This window comes from Hemitrygon akajei, chromosome 29, assembly GCF_048418815.1.
Source record: "Hemitrygon akajei chromosome 29, sHemAka1.3, whole genome shotgun sequence".
NCBI classification, from domain to species: Eukaryota; Metazoa; Chordata; class Chondrichthyes; order Myliobatiformes; family Dasyatidae; genus Hemitrygon; species Hemitrygon akajei.
In genome coordinates this window covers 30556314-30575527 of record NC_133152.1, presented here as the reverse complement: position 1 = coordinate 30575527, position 19214 = coordinate 30556314, and the positions used below count along the sequence as shown (strand labels likewise).

The following is a 19214-nucleotide window of genomic DNA, read 5'->3' as shown; positions in this document are numbered from 1 at the left end:
TATGGATCTGTATTGCATTGAGTTTAAGGTAAGTCTCTTCTTGGGTATGAAGATCAAATTTCCACAAGGATATTCCATCATAGTTCCTCACTACTGTAGAAAGTCTACCTTATTCTTGCTCCAAAATCTCTTGTAACAGTCAACACATTTCCCCTTTGAACTGTTTGCAATAACTGCATGTTATAAGTGGTGGATGGGCTCATAAATGATTATAAGCAGGAAAATGATATAAAACTGCAAAAATTATATAAAAACACTTTGTATTCACAAAAGACCATTAATTTGTTTAAGAACTTAAATATTTGATGTTAAGTGTTCCAGAACTTGGATTACATCTTTGATTCAAATAACTTCAATAATGGCCAGTGTAGGTTATTTCCACACTTGTTTTGAGTGTAACACTTGAATGATATGTTGCAGATCTTGGAAAGTTATGGGTTAATTGTCAAACCTTATCTCCTGGAGCAAATCTGTCTAAAAAACAAGGGAGCTTCATAATGCCGTTAAAGAAATCATGACTATCTTCTGGTCCAAATGTTTCTTAATGGAGATAAATGACTGGGATGACATCAAGCATGAAAGATTAAGGTATAGAGATATACAATTAGGAAGCCTTTGGAGAAAAGATGTATGGAGTACATTATTCAACCTGTTCACACAAAAAGGCTCATTTCAAATGATTCAGGAACAGTTCTGTCATGAGATTTCAACTGTTTTCAAAATACGGCATACGAAAGAATTCAGCTATCAGCATTTCTGAGGCCGCAATTTAGAAACAGCTTTTGAAAGCAGCCCCTATCAATATAATCTCTTTTGTGCCCAGTGCTTTAAAGAGGTTTCTGTGAATCAGAGGAGGGGGTATGTAGACTGACAATTAATGATCACCAAACATCTGGAAACATTGCACAATGAGATAAATGAGACAATCTTTCAGACCACTCTCCTTTCCATTTGAAGGACCAAAAAAAGCTGTGAAGTGGATGTCCCATCAGATTGTTTTCCATACCCCACTCACCACCCAGAAATGCTACAGCATCGCAGCTGGTGTTCTTTTAAAGTGTCCTAGTTCCTCATCACACATTGCGGCTGAGTAGCCGAGCTTCTGTCAATCACCAAAGATCTCTGGATAATTAGCACCAGCAATAAGATCCCTGAAATAGTTTTGCTCCAGCTTTCTATTCACTTGTTCTGAAGGATACATATCTACCGGCACAGAAGTGCCTCCCGTGACCTAACTGGAAGCACTCTTGCCTGAGTCAGAAGGTGATGATTTCCAGTCCCATTCTAGAGACCGGAACACAAAATATCTAGACTGACACCCCAATGCCATACTGAGGGAGTGCTATTTTGCCAAGGTGTTGTCCTTTGTATGAGGTATTAAACAGAAGTACAGGGTAATATAATAAATCCCTCATAAGTATTTTCACAGAAGGGCAGAATAATTATCCCCTGTGTCCTGGCCAATATTCATCCCTCAACTACCATCACAAGGAGTGGTATCAGACTTATTTGCCAAACCTTGCTAAATATGTTCTCATCCAAGGGAGTTGATTTTATTTATGTCAATAGTCTAAAACAACAAATTGAGCACTGGCTGTGAAGACACTCACTTTTGCATTCTAGTTTCTAATTTCTATTGCGTGGCTTTAGTTGATTAAACCCTATACTAACTAAACTGACTACACAAGGGGGCTACGCTTTGACTGCATAGATTCAAGGGCAAACTGAATTCTGTCATTTCTGCTGAGATCTACAAGTCTGACGTCTCTCTACATTTGGATGTGGAGTTAGAGTGAAGCCTATTAAAACTACTACCTTCTCCATCATGACTAGGTTTGGCAAGCTACAGTGCCAAGCAGAAGATTGTAGGTCTGTGATATTGTGAACAGTTAATGAAAACCCCTATGCTATTAAGTGCCTCATCATTACTGGACAGTAAGTAGAATCTTACAGTGAAAAGGAAGCTATTTGGTCCATCATGCCTGTTACAGCTGTCTAGAGAGAATGCTCAATTATAGTCAACAACCTTAATTTTCCCCAATAACCTTGTAAAAACTCTTCCTGGTCTGTGTGCAATTGCCCTTGAGATTCTTCCTGGAATCTGATTCAAGTCAATGCATCTTGGATGTTTTCAACTGCACTGCACTGTTTTTGTTTCAGCATTGTGAAAAGATTTCTGGGCTGATTTCCAGAGTTGTCTTGCCAACTCTTGGACAATGCAATATGATGCTGCAGAGCATACTAGGAGGTGTTCTATAGTTAACTCCCCCTAACATATACTATTTTGTCTGTGTAAAGACTGCTGAAGTTGTATCTGCCAAATCTCACTGTTTTCCATCTAAAGAGAAGCAGGTGTCAATGGTTCACTTGGGGATAATTCTTAGAGCAGGTTCAGTAGTTTATTCCGGTAGTTGAGAGGAAGAAGGGCAGGATGACAACAATACAAAGTACAGACAATGCATGTATATACTTGGCTGAAAAGCCTGAATGGTAAGTAGAAGTCAGTGGCTACATTTTCAACATTGCAATACAGACGAGTAGTCACAGTGATCCGACAAGTTCTAAGACACAAGTTAGAGCAGTGTGCACTGATATGGACTCTTCATCCCATCACCTCCATTCTAACCTTTCTGCCCTTCTAAACTAAACCATTTGTCCACATTAGGTCCACATCCTTCTATATCTAGCTTAGGTGCTTGTCTAAGCATATTTTAAACAGGTTGCACCTCACTCCACCACCTCTTCCGGCAGTGAGTTCCAGATAGCAACCACTGTAGAAAAACTTTTCCCTTAAATCCCCTTTAAAATCCCTTCCTCACCTTAAACAGCTTCTGATTTTTAATATCATTGTAAAAGATTATCACTATCTGACTCAACTGTGCCTCTTATAATTTTACATACTTCTTTTAGATCACCCCTCAGCCTCCTTTGCTCCAGGGAAAACAAACCCAACCTATCCAATCTCTCCCCAAAAACTGAAGTCCTTCAATCCAGGCAACATTCTGTTGCATGTTCTCCCATGTAACAACATTCTTTCTTGTCATTTGGTCACCAGAAATGTGCACAATACTCTCACTGTGGTAAAATAGTGTTTTGTAAAGTTGCAACATAGTGTCACTACTTTTATATTCTATACCCTGATCCATGAAGGAATGTAGCTTTTCATTTTTCACCTCAGACTATGGGTTTATGGACTGTTGACTTGGCACCTTACCATTTACTATATATGCCCTATCCCAATTTGACTTCCCAAATGCATCACCTTAAAGATGTAGCATGCCATATATCTCTTTCCAGTACCCTATCTACCACTTTCACAGAACTTTGGGCTTAGCACCCTACCATTTACAGTAAACATCCAACCCCTTTTTGAATTCCAAAATGCATCTCCTTGAACTTATTACAAATTAGGGTTCCAGCACTGATTCCTGCAGTACACCACTGTTCTCAGATGACCAATAATCACCATCACCCTATGCTTCCTATCGCCAAGCCAACTTTAGATGCAATTAGCCAGCTTGCCTGGAATACCATGTGTGTAATCTCATGGAACAGCCTACCTGGTGGGGTCTTGTCAAATGCTTTAAAGTTTATAAGAAACTGTCTACTCTTTTGCCTTCATTTAATCTTCTTTATTATCTCTTCGAAAAACTCAATCAGATTAGTGAGGCAGGATCTCCCCTGCACAAAGACTGCTGACTATTGCTGATCAGCCTCTGGCTTTCCAATTGTACATAGATCTTAGGCCTTAGGATTTTCTCCAGGAATTACCCTAGCACTGACGTAGGTTCACCAGCCTGTAGTTACCTGGCTTATCTTGCTGCTTTTCTCAAATAAAAAGAACATTAGCTTTCCTAGTTTTCTGGTTTCTTAGCAGTGACTGATGAAGATGCAAAACTTTCTGCCAGGGCCCCAGCGATCTCCTCCCTTTCTTCCCAAGATAACTTGGGTGAGATCTCAATTGGCCCTGGGGATTTACTGACTGTTATGTCCCCATAACATCTATTAGAACATAGAACAATACAATACAGTATGAGCCCTTCGGCACACAGTGTTATACTGATCTATATAAACTTATTCCATAATCAATTTAACCCTCTCCCACTACACAGCCCATAACCCTCCATTTTTATGACATCTATGTGTCTAAGAGTCCCTAATGTATCAGGCTCTTCCATCATCCCCAACAGTGCATTCCAGGCACTTACCATTCTGTATAGTAAAGAAAAACAAAAGAAACTTCCTCTGACATTTCCCTTACACACTCCTCCACTTACCTTGAATGGACATTCTCTGGTACTAGCCGTTGCTGCCCTGGGATAAAGGTGCTGGCTAGCTACTGTTTATGCCTCTCACCCCTCTCCACCGCAAACGGAAAAGCCCTCGCTAACTCAACCTTTCCCTGTAAGACATGTTCTTTAACCCTGGCAGCATCCTTGTAAATCGCCTCTGCACCTTCTCTATGCTTCCCCATCCTTCTTGTATAACGAGGCAAACAGAACTGAAAACAATTCTCTAAGTGTGGTCTGACCAGAGTTTTATAGAGCTACCACATAACCTTGTGGCTTTTGAACTCAGTCCCCCAATTAATGAAGGCTGACACACCATAGGCCTTGGTAACCATCCTATCAATTTGTGTGGCAACTTTGAGGGATTTATGGACTTGGATCCCAAAATTCTTCTGTTCCTCCACACTGCTAATAATCCTGCTATTAACCTTGTACTCTTCCAAAGTGTATCACTCTTCACACTTTACTAGACTGAAATCCACCTGCCATTTCTCTGCCTAGATCTGCATCCTGTCCATATCCCTTCCACACTAACCACAACACCATAAACCTTTGTGTCATCTGCAAGCTTATTAATCCACCCTTCCATTTTCCTCGTTCTAGTCGTTGATAAAAATCACAAAGACCAGGGGTCCCAGAACAGATTCTTGCAGAGCACCTACACTGACCTACAGGCAGAATACCCTCCATCTACTACCACCTTTTGTCGATAAGCCAATTCTCAATCCATGCAGCCAAGTTTACATGGAACCAATGTCTCATGGCTTTTTGAATGAGCCTACCATGGGGAACCTTGTCGAGTATCTTACGAAAAATCTATACACACCATATCCACTACTTTACCTTCCTCAATTTGCACATTGTCCTTGAATTCTTATAACTCCATTAAAAGACTCCCATGTCAACTGTCCTTTTTCTTGCAATGTCCAATCTGGTTCTCCCAGGTGTTCTGTTACACTACTGAAATAAGTATTTACTCACTTCAGGATCTTAATTGAAGGACTAGTCTTTCCCCTTTCCATAACTACTTTGAAACTTAAAATTATGGTTAGAATGATCCCTCACCAACACTTGCACGTTCTGCTCAGTTCCATGTTATCAGATAAGGTCGAATATTGCCCGTCTCTCATAGGCTGTTTGCACATTGTCTCAAAAAACTTCCTTGGACAGACTTAAATTCTGCCCCATTTCAGCCCCTTACTGTAAAGTAATCCCACTCAATACTGGGAAAAGTAAAATTTCCCACTTACTTTAAGCCTTCTGCCTTCTCTCCCTTCTCTTTTGCATTTCCTCTGTCGTATCTGAAACTTACATATCCCCCGGAACTCTCCAGTATATTATTTGTTAAAAATATTTCTTGACACCCTTTGCCCTCTTAATTTCTTGCTTAAGTCCTGAAGTTGTATCGAAAGGTTTCATCCAAGTTTATTATCGCTGAAATATGCTGTGAAATTTATTGCTTTGTGGCTGTAGTACATTGTAAGACATTGTAAGACATAAAAGTACACTAAATAACAATAAGAAGTAAATAAGTAGTTAGATATTCCTCTTCCCTCCCCTTTCTCGAACTCTCTGTCTCCATCTCTGGAGACAAACTGTCAACTGACATCTTTTAAAAATCTATCGATTCCACAATCATCTTGACTATACCTCTTCCCACCCTTTCTCCTGTGAAAACACTATTTCCTTTTCACAGTTCATTCACCTCCACTGCATCTGTTCTCAGAATGTGGCCTTCCTTTCCAGGACATCAGCGATGTCCTCCTTCTTCAAAGAATGGGGTTCACCTTCCTTCACTATTGATGCTGCATCTCTTCCATTTCCCTGACCTTCATGCTCTCTCCATCTTCCCACTGCCTTAACAGTGGAAGTTCCTCTTGTCCTTACCTACCACCCCAGGAGCCTCCGCATGCAACATATCATCTTCTGCAACTTCCACCATCTTCAAAGGAATCCTACCACTAAACATACCTTTACCTCCCCACCCCTCTCTGCTTTCTGCAGTGATTGCTCCCTCCTCGATTCCCTTGTCCACTAATCTCCATCTTGGCACTTAACCCTGCAAGCGGCCCAAGTGTTACACCTGTCCATTCCCCTCCTCCCTCACTTCCATTCAGGGTCCCAACCAGTCCTTCCAGGTGAGGCAACACTTCACTTGCGAATCTGCTGGGGTCATCTATTGCGTTCAGTGCTCCCGATGCAGCCTCCTCTACATTGGTGAAACCCATTGCAAATTGGGGGATGACTTTCCTGGGGACCTCTGCTCTATCTGTCAAAAGTGGAACTTCCTGGTGGGCAAACATTTTATTTTAATTCAGGTTACCATTCCCGTTCCGACATGTCAGTCCACGGCCTCCTCTTGAGCCAAGATGAGGCCACCCTCAGGGCGGAGGAGCAATGCCTTATATTCTGTATGGATAGCCTCGAACCTGACGGCATGAATATCAATTTCTCCTTTCTTTTTCTCTACCCCTCCCCTCTTCTGCTATTGCCCACTGTGGCTTCTCATCTGCCTATCACTTCCCCCTGGGTTCCCTCCTCCTTTCCCTTTCTCCTATGGTCTACTCCCCTCACCTATCAGATTCCTTCTTCTCCAGCCCTTTAACTTTCCCAAGCACTTGGCTTCACCTATCACTTTCTAGCTCATCTCCTTCCCCTAAGAGCCTAAGAGCTCAGCTCGCCTTCGGAGGTCAGAGATCTCGTGGCTCTGGAGATGGGAGGATTGAAGGTCGGTGTCCCAGCTGAAGATCGGTGTGTAGTGGGAGTTGGAAGATCTATGACTGAGTGCCCAGAGACCTGAGATCTTTGGGCACAGAGCTCGGAAAAAGCGACGCAACGGACTTTTAACATCATAAATCGGCGAGTTGTTTATTATGTCTCCCCTCTCACTGTGAAATGGAGACATTTCTTTTTCCCTTATCAGGGAGAGAGAGAGAGCCTGTGGTATGTTGAATACCAGGTGAACGAGTAGTCTTTGGGGTTCTGCAAGTCTGTGTCTTTGCTGTTGCTTTGCTGCACGCTTGAATGCTCAGTGGCGGGTGCCGATGCTTTTTTTGCTGGTGGGGGGAGGGGGGAATCGTTGCTCGCTGCCGCTTACATGCAGCAGAGAGGGGAGCTGGGGGGGGACTTTGTGGTTCTAACATTTAACTGCCATTCATTCTTTGGGGGCACTCCTCTGTTTTTGTGGATGATTGCGAAGAAAAAGCATTTCAGGATGTATATTGTATACATTTCTCTGACATTAAATGTACCTTTGAAACACTACACCCTTGGGAATCCCCACAGCATCAGGTGAACCTGCAATCTCTGTCTTGGATGTTGACATCACAACATCCTTTAAGAGGGTGAACCTTCACAAAGTGTTAAGGTCCTGATGGTGTACCTGACAGGGTAATAATAAAGTGTGCTGACCCCTCCTGGCTGGAGTGTTCAACCTCTCACTGCTGCAGAGGCCTTCAGAGGGCATCAATCATACCAGTACCCAAAAACAGGGTGAGCTGCCTCAATGACAATAGCCTGTTAGCATTCACATCTCCTGCAATGAAGTGCTTTTAAGAGGTTGGTCATGGCTCGAATTAATTCTGGCCTGAGCAAGTACCTGGACCCACTGTGACTTCCCTACCCCCACAACAATTCTATAGCAGATGGAATCTTACTGGCTCTGAACTCTGCTTTGGAACAACTGGATAACAGCAATATCTACACCGTGCTGCTGTTGATCAATTACAGTTGGACACTCAACACCATCATCCCTCAAGAAGCTTTAAAATCTGGGTGTCTGTACCTCCCTCTACATCTGGAACCTACACTTCCTCATCAAGAGACCAGTCAGTGGGGATCGGTAATAAATTCCAGCTGACAATCAACATAGGCGTACCTCAAGGAGGTGTGCTTAGCCTGCAGCTCTACTCTCTCTAAACTCATGACTGTGTGGCTAGGCTCAACAACATCTATAAATTCATTGGCGACACAACTGAATCTTAGATGGTGATGAGGAGTTGTACAGGAGCTAGATAAATCAGCTGGATGAGTGGTACTGCAACAGCCTTGCACTCAACATCAACAAGACCAAGGAATTGTTTGTGGAATCAGCAAGGGGAAGTTGGGAGAACACACACCAGTCCTCATTTAGGGGTCAGCACTGTAAAGGGGAAGCAGTTTCCAGGTCCTGGGCACCAACATCTCAAAGGATCCATTCTCGGCCCAACGCATCGATACAACCGTGAAGAAGGCGTGCCAGTAGCTATACTTCATTAGGAGTTTGAGGAGACCTTGAATGTCACAAAGGTACTAGCAAATTTCTACAGAAGTGTGGTGGAAAGCATTCTGACTGGCTGCATCACTGCCTCATATGGAGACTCCAATATACAGCATCAAAAGAGGCTGTGAGGGTTGTAGACCCTTCCCACTACCAATGATATCTTTAAAAGGTGGTGCTTCAAGAAGGTGACATCCATTATTAAAGACCCTTTCCATCCGGGACATGCTCAGTTCTCATTACTGCCATCAGAGCGGAGGTACAGGAGCCTGAAGACCTACCCTCACCATTTTAGGAACAGCTTCTTCCTTTTTGCCATCAGATTTCTGAACAGTGCATGAAACTATGAACACTATCTTGCTATTCCTCCTTTGCTCTGTCTATTTGTAATTTCGTAGTAATTTTTGTTTTGCACTGCACTCTTGCTGCAAGACGACATATTTCATGACATACATCAGTGATAATAAGCCCAATTCTGATTTGGAAGTCTAGTCCCAATTTTGGTCTTCCTCCACATATTGAAATATCACCTCTGTTTACTTTTGCAAATCTTTCCATATTCTTATTAGTGCCTTCATTATTGCCTTATAGGTATACTTCTCAACTTTGATTCCATGCTTCAGGCTTCATCAGTATCACTATCCATATTGTAATGTAAGTATAAACTAAAAGTAAACTAGATATTTAGGGTAATATCTCCACTTTTCAGCTCTATCTCTTCACGAATTAAGCCCAGTATTGTGTTTGCTTTATGTAGTCTTCTGTAAGTTGCATCACTATTTTTTTTTGTTTCTTTATATCTAGATTATGCCCAAAATTCCAAAAGAAGTCTTTGCATTTTCCAGTGCATGAACACGATTGGTACAAGACTCATTAAAGCAGTTCATAGTCCTAAACACTTCAGGAGTTTCATCCTGAAAACTAATCACCTTCAGAACTATTTTTATTTGAAAATAGGCAAATTTCCTAGCTTACCTTATCTCTTGAACAGTGCTGGAACCCTTGCTGAATATGAAAACCTGTACATACAGTGTAATGCTTCAACAAGAGTCACCGGATATCCTTAGGATGTAAATGTGCTGACTGAATACACGTCAGTCAATAAAATCAAATGCAACTCTGGACATTCAGCAAGTTCATGATATTTGCTATGCAACAAAACCTTTCTAATAAAAAGCTATCAAGGCAAATGCAGAACAATCCATCCAAACAAGATGTTAACCTCATTGACACACATTATCAGGCCGTGAAGAGAGCTACATACCATCCAATGATAGCCAGTCGTGCTGAGATGTGGGAAGAGTTGGCAAAGCCCGGGCTTTGTACTCAAAGACGACGGAGTTTGAGATGATTTGACTATTGAAGGCAACCTGTAGAGTCACAAGGCCTGTGTCGTGGGCTGGGTAAGAATGAGAAAGTAAGATTGTTTGTTATTGCAGCTGCTTCATTAACTGGGAATATCTACAGTATTTTTACCTGTTATACCCATCTGCCAATTATTACCCACAGACTTTTTAAAAAAAGCTGAACCACAAGTTTGACTTGAGCCTTTTTCCCTGGCGTGGAGCTGATCTAAGTGCTCCTACAACTCCCCATGTGATAAGCTCTTAGTTTCAATTGTCTCATTCTGAGTAACTACTGAATGGTGACCTAAACTTCCATGGCGGAAGTTAGGAAAACATAGTTATGATTCAGTCAGGTGCACTAAAATCCGATTCTAGGGAACACAGTCTGGCAATGTAATACAGCACTGAAGGAACTGTTTTTCAGATAAGACTTTACACTGAAGTGGTGTGAGAGATCCCATGACTTACTTGAAGGAATAATGGGAGATCCTACTCAGTGCCTTGAAAATTCCAAATACAAATGGCAAAAAACTCATTACCAAAGTAGTTGATCTGGTCATCACCTGGATGCACGTGGGACCTTACAGTATGTTGCTGCCTTTCCTACATTATAAATGAACTGCTCTGGGCACAATGTACTTTGAGATACCCTGACAAAGTGAACAGCATCTAGAAATGTCTTGCTCTGTCAAAACCAGGCTCTTTGATTGCTACAACCTCACCCAACAAACCAACTAGTTTGCTTTCTGACCCTTAAGTTATTGCGCGATGATAGAATGAAGGATAATGCCACACAAATAGCAGACAGCTACAAATCCCAACAGGGAGCAAAGCGAATAGGAAAATGGACAATGAATCACGGTGAACCACTCATCCTTTTGTATACACTGCAGCTGAGGGTAGTGGAGAAATCACGTGGGGGAAAGAAAGGGTTAGAATGAATGAGGTGTTCACTTACCTGGGCAATAACATCTAAGTACACCAGGCTGAATAAGAGATGCAGGCACTGAAATCTGGTCAAACAGGCAACTGTAATTATTGCTGGCTTCCTGCCATGGCCCTGTGATCAGCACCTTCACTCCACCCTGCAACGGCATAACAATAAGACCCCACTGAGCATTCATCCTGGCAAGTGCAATGGCTCGTTTAGTTTCCAATCAGACTTTAATGTATTTCCTTTGTTCTCGTTTACTTTGTACATCTCGCCCTTCCAACACTCACTTCCCTCCCATCCATTTGCCCCATTCCAGCCACACAGGATTAAAGTTCACTTGAAGGAGCTTTGGCGTTACTGAGCCTTGCCAAATCTCTCTTCCTTGTCAGACTATTCAACTCATTTACATTATGAGAAAGCTCAATTCCAGCTGTGTGTGGAGCATTGGATTTGGCTGATTGCAGACGTGTTGGTATTGGTTTATGATTGTTCGTCACATGCACCAAGATACCGTGAAAGTTTGCCTTGCCTACTGCTCATTCAGATCAAATCATTACACAGTGAATTGAGTTAGAACAAGGAAAAACAGTAACACTGTAGAATAAAGTGCAAAAGTTCCTGAAAAAGTGTGGTGCAGGTAAACAATAAAGTGCAAGATCACTGGGGATCTTCCTGTTCCTGTGCATGATCAGACAAGGAGGTCTGAACACATGAGAGACAGCTTATCTGATTTTGGCTCATAATTATTAATTTCTCTCTCTTTGATATATTAAAAACTTGACTTACCATTCCAAAATCCAAATGCCAGACTCAAACACACAAGTACACAAACAAATACATACAGGCATAAATATACAAGCAAATATTTGTATATGCCAGCATTTCTACACAAAAGTATACAAGATCCTGTATACGCATGCATTTAAACTTCTCCACTAGAGGTATGGCTTGCAATTGAGCTGATATTTCCTTGTTCCTCAAGTGCAGGAGCACTAAGAATGTTTATTTCAGCACAAATGCTGATCCAGCTTAGATCAGCCATTTCAGAAAACATCAGGGATCAAATGTGGGCCTTTTCTAATCAATCTGCCATCACTGACCCATGAGGACACCGTTTAACTTAAGCACTGAACTTCAGTGTAACATTACATTCAGAATTAAAAGGAGAAAATGTTGGTACTGAAAGGCATGAAGGAGGGAGATTGAAAATCTGGCTGAACGGTGCCACAATAGCAACCTCTCACTCAAAGGCAGCAACACCAAGGAGCTGATTATTGACTACAGGAGGAAACCAGAAGTCCATGAACTGGTCTCATCAAGGGATTAGAGGTGGAGAGAGTCAGCAACTTTAAATTCACTTGTGTTATCATTTCAGAGGGTCTGTCCCAAGGCCTGCACATAAGCGCCATTACAAAGAAGGCACGGCAGCATCTCTACTTTCTTAGAAGTTTGTGAGGATTTGGCATATCATCTAAAACTTTGACAAACTTCTATAGATGCATGGTGGAGAATATATTGAATCACAGCCTGGTATGGAAACAACAAGGTCCTCGAACAGAAACATTTACAAAAAGTAGTGGGTACAGCCCAGTCCATCACAGGTAAAGCCCTCCCCACCATTGAGCACATCTACAAGGATTGCTGTCATAGGAAAGCAGCATCTATCATCAAGGACCCCCACCATCCAGGCTATGCTCTCTTCTCACTGCTGCCATCAGGAAGGAGGTACAGGAACCTCAGGTCCTACAACACCAGGTTCAGGAACAGTTAATTCCTTCTTAACCATCAGACTCTTGAACCAGACGGGATAACTTCACTCAACTTCACACACCCAACAATGAACCAATTCTACAACCTATGGACTCACTTTCAAGGACGCTGCAACTCATGTTCACGATACTTATTTATTAATTACTATTATTTTGTTTTTTTACACTTTTGGTATTTGCACAGTTTGTTATCTTTTGCACATTGGTTGTTTGTCTTTATTATATGTGGTTTTTCATTGAATCTATTGTGTTTCTCTATATTTGCTATGAATACCCACAATAAAATGAATCTGAGGGTAGCATTTGGCGACATATATGTACTTAGATAATAAATTTACTTTGAACGTTGAAAAGTGAGCAACTATTATCCTAGTTGATTTTTAGTCCAGCTCCTACAAATTGGTAATCTTCAGCTTTTCTCTTCAATATATCTCCATTTATTCAAGCTTGTGTCAAAACTTCCCACACTACATATCTTTAAAAACTTGATAAAATAACTGCACTATCTTATTACCGCTCAGTCAGTTATGATCTGAATTACACTGCTTGAGAGGGTATAAGCAGATTCATTAGGAACTTCCAAAAGGGGAAAAATGGTGATGGGACATAGGAAAAGAGAAGAGGTAGTGGAGTAAACCTTTGTACAGGTAACAGGATGGATCCAATGCCTACTTTGCTCCTTTATGACTCCATCATTCCTTGATAGTTTATAGACATCTGACTTTCACAAAGGCAGGAAAGGCTGCTGGATGTTCTGGAGTTTAGATGTTTCAAAAGGGGCGTACCAGTGTACGCTAATCAGAGGTTGTATCTCTGATTATTAGCAAGTATTAGCAAGAGGTGTACAAGTGCCATTGCTAATCAGAGCTTGTATCGCAGCTGCAGAAAGGGAGAACGTCATGGAGGGATTGTCTATTGAGTCAGTGTGGTTGGAAATCAAAAAAAGGGAGCAAACACTCTGTTGGGAGTATTCCATAGGCTCCCCCTCCCCAGTAGCAACAGGGACACTGAGGAATAGATCAAAAGGTAGACTTTGGATAGGTGCAAAGATGACAGTGTTGTTGTCATGGGTTACTTCAACTTCCCTAATATTGATTGGCACCCCCCTTAGAACAATGAATATTTCAGCACAGTACGAGGCCTTCAGCTCACAATGTTGCAGCACCCTTTTAACCTACTCTAAGTTCAAAATAACCCTTCCCTCCTTCACAGACCTCCACTTTTCTTTCATCCACGCATTACTTAATGTGTACAACCATTGCCCTACATGTTAATATTGTGGAATTAGGAAGCTTCTTTGTATTTGCCCTCTGCTTGGTTTGAACCCCTTATTTCTTAACGACCCTAGTATGTAACAAGCATCATTTGATGCACCTTGTACACTTTTTAAGTGTTTTTAAACAGTGGAAACAAACTTTCAAATTTCTGAAGCCACACTTTGCAATCTGATCGCTACATGCGTATCCAAGAGTTTCTGAAATGTCCCTAATGTATCTGCCTCTACCACCACGCCTGGCAGCGCGTTCCACTCACCTACCACTCTGCAAAAAAGACTCATCTCTGATGTCACCCCTATACTTTTAAATTATGCCTCCTAATATTAGCCATTTCTATCCAGGACAAAGTCGACTCGATCTATGCCTCTTATTATCTTATATATCTCTATCAAGCCACCTTCTATCCTCCTTTGCTCCAAAGGGAAAAGCCCTAACTTGCTCAATCTATCCTCTTAACACAGCTTCTTGGTAAATCTCTTCTGCACCCTCTCTAAAGCTTTCACACCCTTCCTATAACTAAGCGTGATCTAACCAGGGCTTTATGGATAAAACATTACCTAACTGCTCTTGAACTCAATCCCCTGACTAATGAAGACCAACGCACTAAACAGCATCTTAACAACCCTATCAACTTGTGCAGCATCTTTGTGGGATCTATGGATGTGGATCCCAAGATCCCTCTGTTCCTCCACACTGTTATGAATAGTACAATTAACCCTGTATTCTATCTTCAAATTCAACCTTCCAAAGTGAATCACTTCACACTTTTCCGGGTTGAACTGGATCTGCCACTTCTCAGCCCAGCTCTGCATCCTGTCAATGTCCTATTATAATCTATGACAACCTTCTGCACTTTCTACAATTCTACCAACCTTTGTGTCATCTGCCCCTTCCTACCTTGTAACTCCCTAGAGCCCTGTCACATCCTTGCTTCCTAAACCTAAGTAAGCTTCTTTCTTCTTCTTAACTAGATGTTCCACATTTCTTCTCAACAATGGTTCCTTCATTTTACCATCCAGAACCCCATGTAAGTGCTCGTTATGCAGACAGAGATTAGGGACCTGCTTCATCAATCATCCTTGCTCTGTCCGCCACAAAAAGCAGGATCTCCTGTTGGCTAACCATTTCAATTTGAATTTCCTTTCCCTTACCAACATGTCTGTCCATGGCCTACTCTACTGGCAGGTTGGAGGAGCAACACTTCATATTCTGTCTGGATAGCCTCCAAGCTGATGGCACAAACATTGATTTCTCCAACTTACGGTAATCTCTCCCCCCTTCTCTTTCTTTCCATTCCCCATTCTGGCTACTATCCTACCTCTTTTCTTCTCAACAATCCATCACCTCCCTCTGGTGCCCTTCCTCCTTCCCCTTCTTCCATGGTCCACAATCCTCTCTTATCAGACTCCTTCTTCTTCAGCTGTATTCCCTCTTCCAACCATCACCTCCCTTCCCCACTCACCCAAATTTCCCCTCACCTGGTTTTATCTGTCAGCCTGTCAGCTTCTTCCCCCCTTCCTCAACCTTCTTATTCTAGCTTCTTCCCTCTTCCATTCCAGTCCTGATGGAAGGGTCTCAGCCTGAAATGTCGACTACGGTATTTATTCCTCTCCATAAATGCTGCCTGAACTGCTGAGTTCCTCTGGCACTTTTTGTCCGTTCCTCAAGATTTCCAGCATCTGCGGAGTTTCTTGTGTTTTTAACCCCACAAACCACCTCGTTATGATCTTGCACCTTATTGTTTATTCGCACTGCGCCTTCTCTGTAGCTTTATTCTGCATTGTTTTTGTTTTACTTTGCTCTACCTCAATGCACTGTGTAATCCTCTGGATTGCTGTCTGTGCCACATGCTAGTGACGGTAAGAATAGGAAGATGTGGCAGATGAATGCGTGGCTGAGGAACTGGTGCAGCGGGCAGGGCTGGATCACTGGGATCTCTTCTGGAGATGGTAAGACCTGTACAAAAGGGACAGGTTACACCTGAACCCAAAGGGGACCAATATCCTTACAGGCTGGTTTGCTAGATTTGTTGGGGAGGGTTTAAATGAATTTAGAAGGGGGATGGGAACTGGAGTGATAGGGCTGAGGATGGGACAGTTGGTAGACAAGCAGATGCACTCTGTCAGGAAGGGCAGGCAGATGATAGGGCAACATTGTAGTCAGTGGGGTGAGTTACAGTATAGAAGGGAGAAAGTATGGAAAGTTTTGGATACTGGATTAAAGGCTGCTTAACAAGATGAGAGTCCACAGTATTACAGGAAAGATACCAGCACGGATAAAAGATTGGCTGACTGGCAGGACGCAAAAAAGTGTGGGAAGAAAGGGGGCCTTTTCTGGTGACTGCCACTAACTCGTAGTGTCCCGCAGGGGCTGGTGTTGGGACAGCTTATTTTCATGTTAAATGGCAATGATTTGGATGAAGGAATTGATAGTTTGTGGTCAAGTTTCCAAACAATATGAAGGTAGGTGGAGGGGCAGGTAGTGTTGAGAAACAGAGAGACTGCAAAAAGACTATACAGATTAGGAGACTGGGCAAAGAAGTGACAGATGGAATACAGTTTTGGGAAATGTATGGCCATGCACTTTGGTAGAAGGAATAAACACATAGACTATTTTCCAAACGGGAAGAAAATTCAAAAATCTGAGGTGCAAAGGGACTTGGGATTCCTCATGCAGGATTCCCTAAAGGCTAACTTGCAGGTTGAGTCGGTGGTGAGGAAGGCAAATGCAATGTTAGCATTCATTTTGAGAGTACTAGCATATAAAGCAAGGATGTAATGATGAGGCTTTGAAAGGCACTGGTGAGGCCTCTCTTGGAATATTGTAAGCAATTTGGGGCCTCTTATCTAAGGATGTACTGACATTGGAGAGGGTTCCGAGGAGGTGCTCAAGAATGATTCCGGGAATGAAAGGGTTATTGTATGAGGAGTGCTTGATGGCTCTGCGCCTGTATTCATTGGAATTGAGGGGAGATCTCATTGGAACCTATCAAATGTTGAAAGGCCTAGATAGAATGGATGTGGAGAGGATGTTTCCTATAATAGAAGAGCCTAGGACCAGATGGCACAGCCTTAGGATAGAGGGACATCCATTTGCAACAGAGATGAGGAGGAATTTCTTTAGCCAGATGGTGGATTTCTTTCCGACAGGTGGCTGTGGTGTCCAGGTCATTGGGTGTAGTTAAGGCGGAGTTTGATAGGTTTTAGATTAGTCAGAGTTTGAAAGGTTATGGGGAGAAGGGAGGAGAATGGGCTTAAGGGGGAATATGGATCAGCTATGATGAAATGGTGGGGCAGACTTGATGGGCCGAATGGCCTAATTCTGTTTCTCTGTCTCATGGTAATTATTAATCTGTTTGAACAGTAGGCAAGACAAGCATTTCACTGTTCCTTTCAGTGTTAAGTCAATTCCGAGATTAACTCTAATTCCCTGTTTTTACTATACCTTGATACACATGACAATACAAAGCCTAACCAATACCAAACACAGGTATCTGTTCCTAGCAACCCAACCTTTGAGGGGGGAGGGTTGAGAATGTTAGTGAGGATGAATTCGAGCCAAAATTCTCAAACATTAGGGGGGAATCAAGAAGGAAAGGAGGGGAATCAGTGAAATGGAACAGCAGCATCTGCGTGTTGGTCTGTTTCAGACTAAAGAATTTTAAGAAGCAAACACTGTCTCCATCTAGTGGCACTGAATGCATTGGCAAGGATCTTACGCTGATCATTTCAGACCCAATGAGAATATTGTGTTCATTCCTCAGCTTTAAACTTCGGAAAGACATTAGTTCATGGGTAGGGGGCAGAGATTTACTACACAGTAATGTTATCACGGATAAGCATGGCTCTTCTGGGATCCAGGGGATATAGCAGATTGGATTCGGTGGTAGGAGGCAGAGGGTGAAGGTGGAGGATTGTTTCTCAAACTGGAGTTCTGTGTATAATGGTATGCCACAGGGACCTTTATTGCTTGTAATTTATAAAAAGTGATTTGGGTGCGAATTTAAAGGCATGGTTAGTAAGCTTGTGGATGATACTTATATAGCTGGTGTTGCAGATGGCGTAGAAGGTTATAAAATATTATGGGATATCTTGATCAGTTGTGTATGCAGGCTAAGGCTTGGGAAATGGCATTCAATTCAGATAAATTTGAAGTATTGTCTTTTGAGAAATCAAACTAGAACAACGAATGGTAGGGCCCTGGAGAGTGTAGTGGAACAGAGGCATCTTGGAGTGTAAGTACATAGTTTGTTTTTAGTTACTATACTTTAAACTTTTAGTTACTTTGCTCCACATATCTCGAATAACCTTCCAGAGGATCTGAAATCTGCCCCAACTTTAAGCTCTTTTAAATCAAAGCTTAAAACTTTTTTTTCCACTGAGGCTTTTAATTAGAAGCGATAAACTTCTATTTATCTTATCTATTTTTTGTGTGATTTTATTCTCTTATATATTGTCTGAAATTTGACGTTTGATTTTTATATCTTGTTCTATGTAAAGCACTTTGAATTGCCTAGTGTTTGAAAAGTGCTATCCAAATAAACTTGCTTGCTTGCTGAAAGCTATGCCACTGGTGTTTAGGGTGCTGAAGAACGTGTTTAGCACACTGGTCTGCACCAGTCACAGCAATGGGTATAGGAATTGGGATGTTGCAATTATATAAGACGCTGGTGAGGCAGGGTTTGGATCATTGTGTATAGTTTGGTCTCTCTGCAGCAGGAAAGATGTTATTAAATCAGGAAGACTTTAGAACTGGAATGTTGCTTGGTAATATGGAGTCTTGAGTTAAAAGGAAAGGTTGCTTAGACTAGCACTTTATTCCCTGAAGCATAGGGTATTGAGCAGTGACTTGACAGCAGTACTGTATATTAAGATCATGAGGGGCATCGACAGGGGTGAAAGTGCAAAGTCTTCTTCCCAAAGAGGGTGTGTTAAAAACAAGGGGTCATAGGTTTAAAATCAGAGGTGAATGATTTAAAAGAGACATCAGAAGCAGCTTGGGTGGTGTGTGTCTGGAATGTGTTGCCAGATACAGTGGTTGAGTTGGGCACATCTACTATGTACTGTAGATGAATGCATGGATAGGGGAGGCTTGTTGGATTAGGGGCCAAACGTGGGCTGATGGGATTAGCTTGCTGTACAACACAGTTGGCATGGATGAAATGGGCTAAAGGGCCAAAAGTTTTTTTTGACTGTTTTGATAAAGAATATCAATACCCTGAAGGAACTGATGGAGTGAATGAGAGGTGGCTGTTTTCTTTGGGAGGAGTGTCCTTAACCAGAGGCCATAGTTTTCATAAACTAGGGAAAGTCCCAAGTAGGAAGATGAGTAGATGATCTTA

The 19214-nt window shown here is 42.0% G+C and overlaps 1 protein-coding gene across 9 annotated transcripts in view; it reads right to left on the bottom strand.

Annotated features, from left to right (window-relative positions):
• camta1a (calmodulin binding transcription activator 1a) overlaps positions 1-19214 on the bottom strand; it is a 1224644-nt gene that overhangs the window by 125156 nt on the left and 1080274 nt on the right. For all 9 annotated transcript variants that reach the window (XM_073032065.1, XM_073032068.1, XM_073032066.1 and 6 more), the window contains 2 exons: positions 10852-10978; positions 9812-9946 (listed from right to left, as the gene is read on the bottom strand). In XM_073032065.1, coding sequence (XP_072888166.1) covers positions 9812-9946; positions 10852-10978 — 262 coding nt within the window. The remainder of the gene's footprint in view (positions 1-9811; positions 9947-10851; positions 10979-19214) is intronic.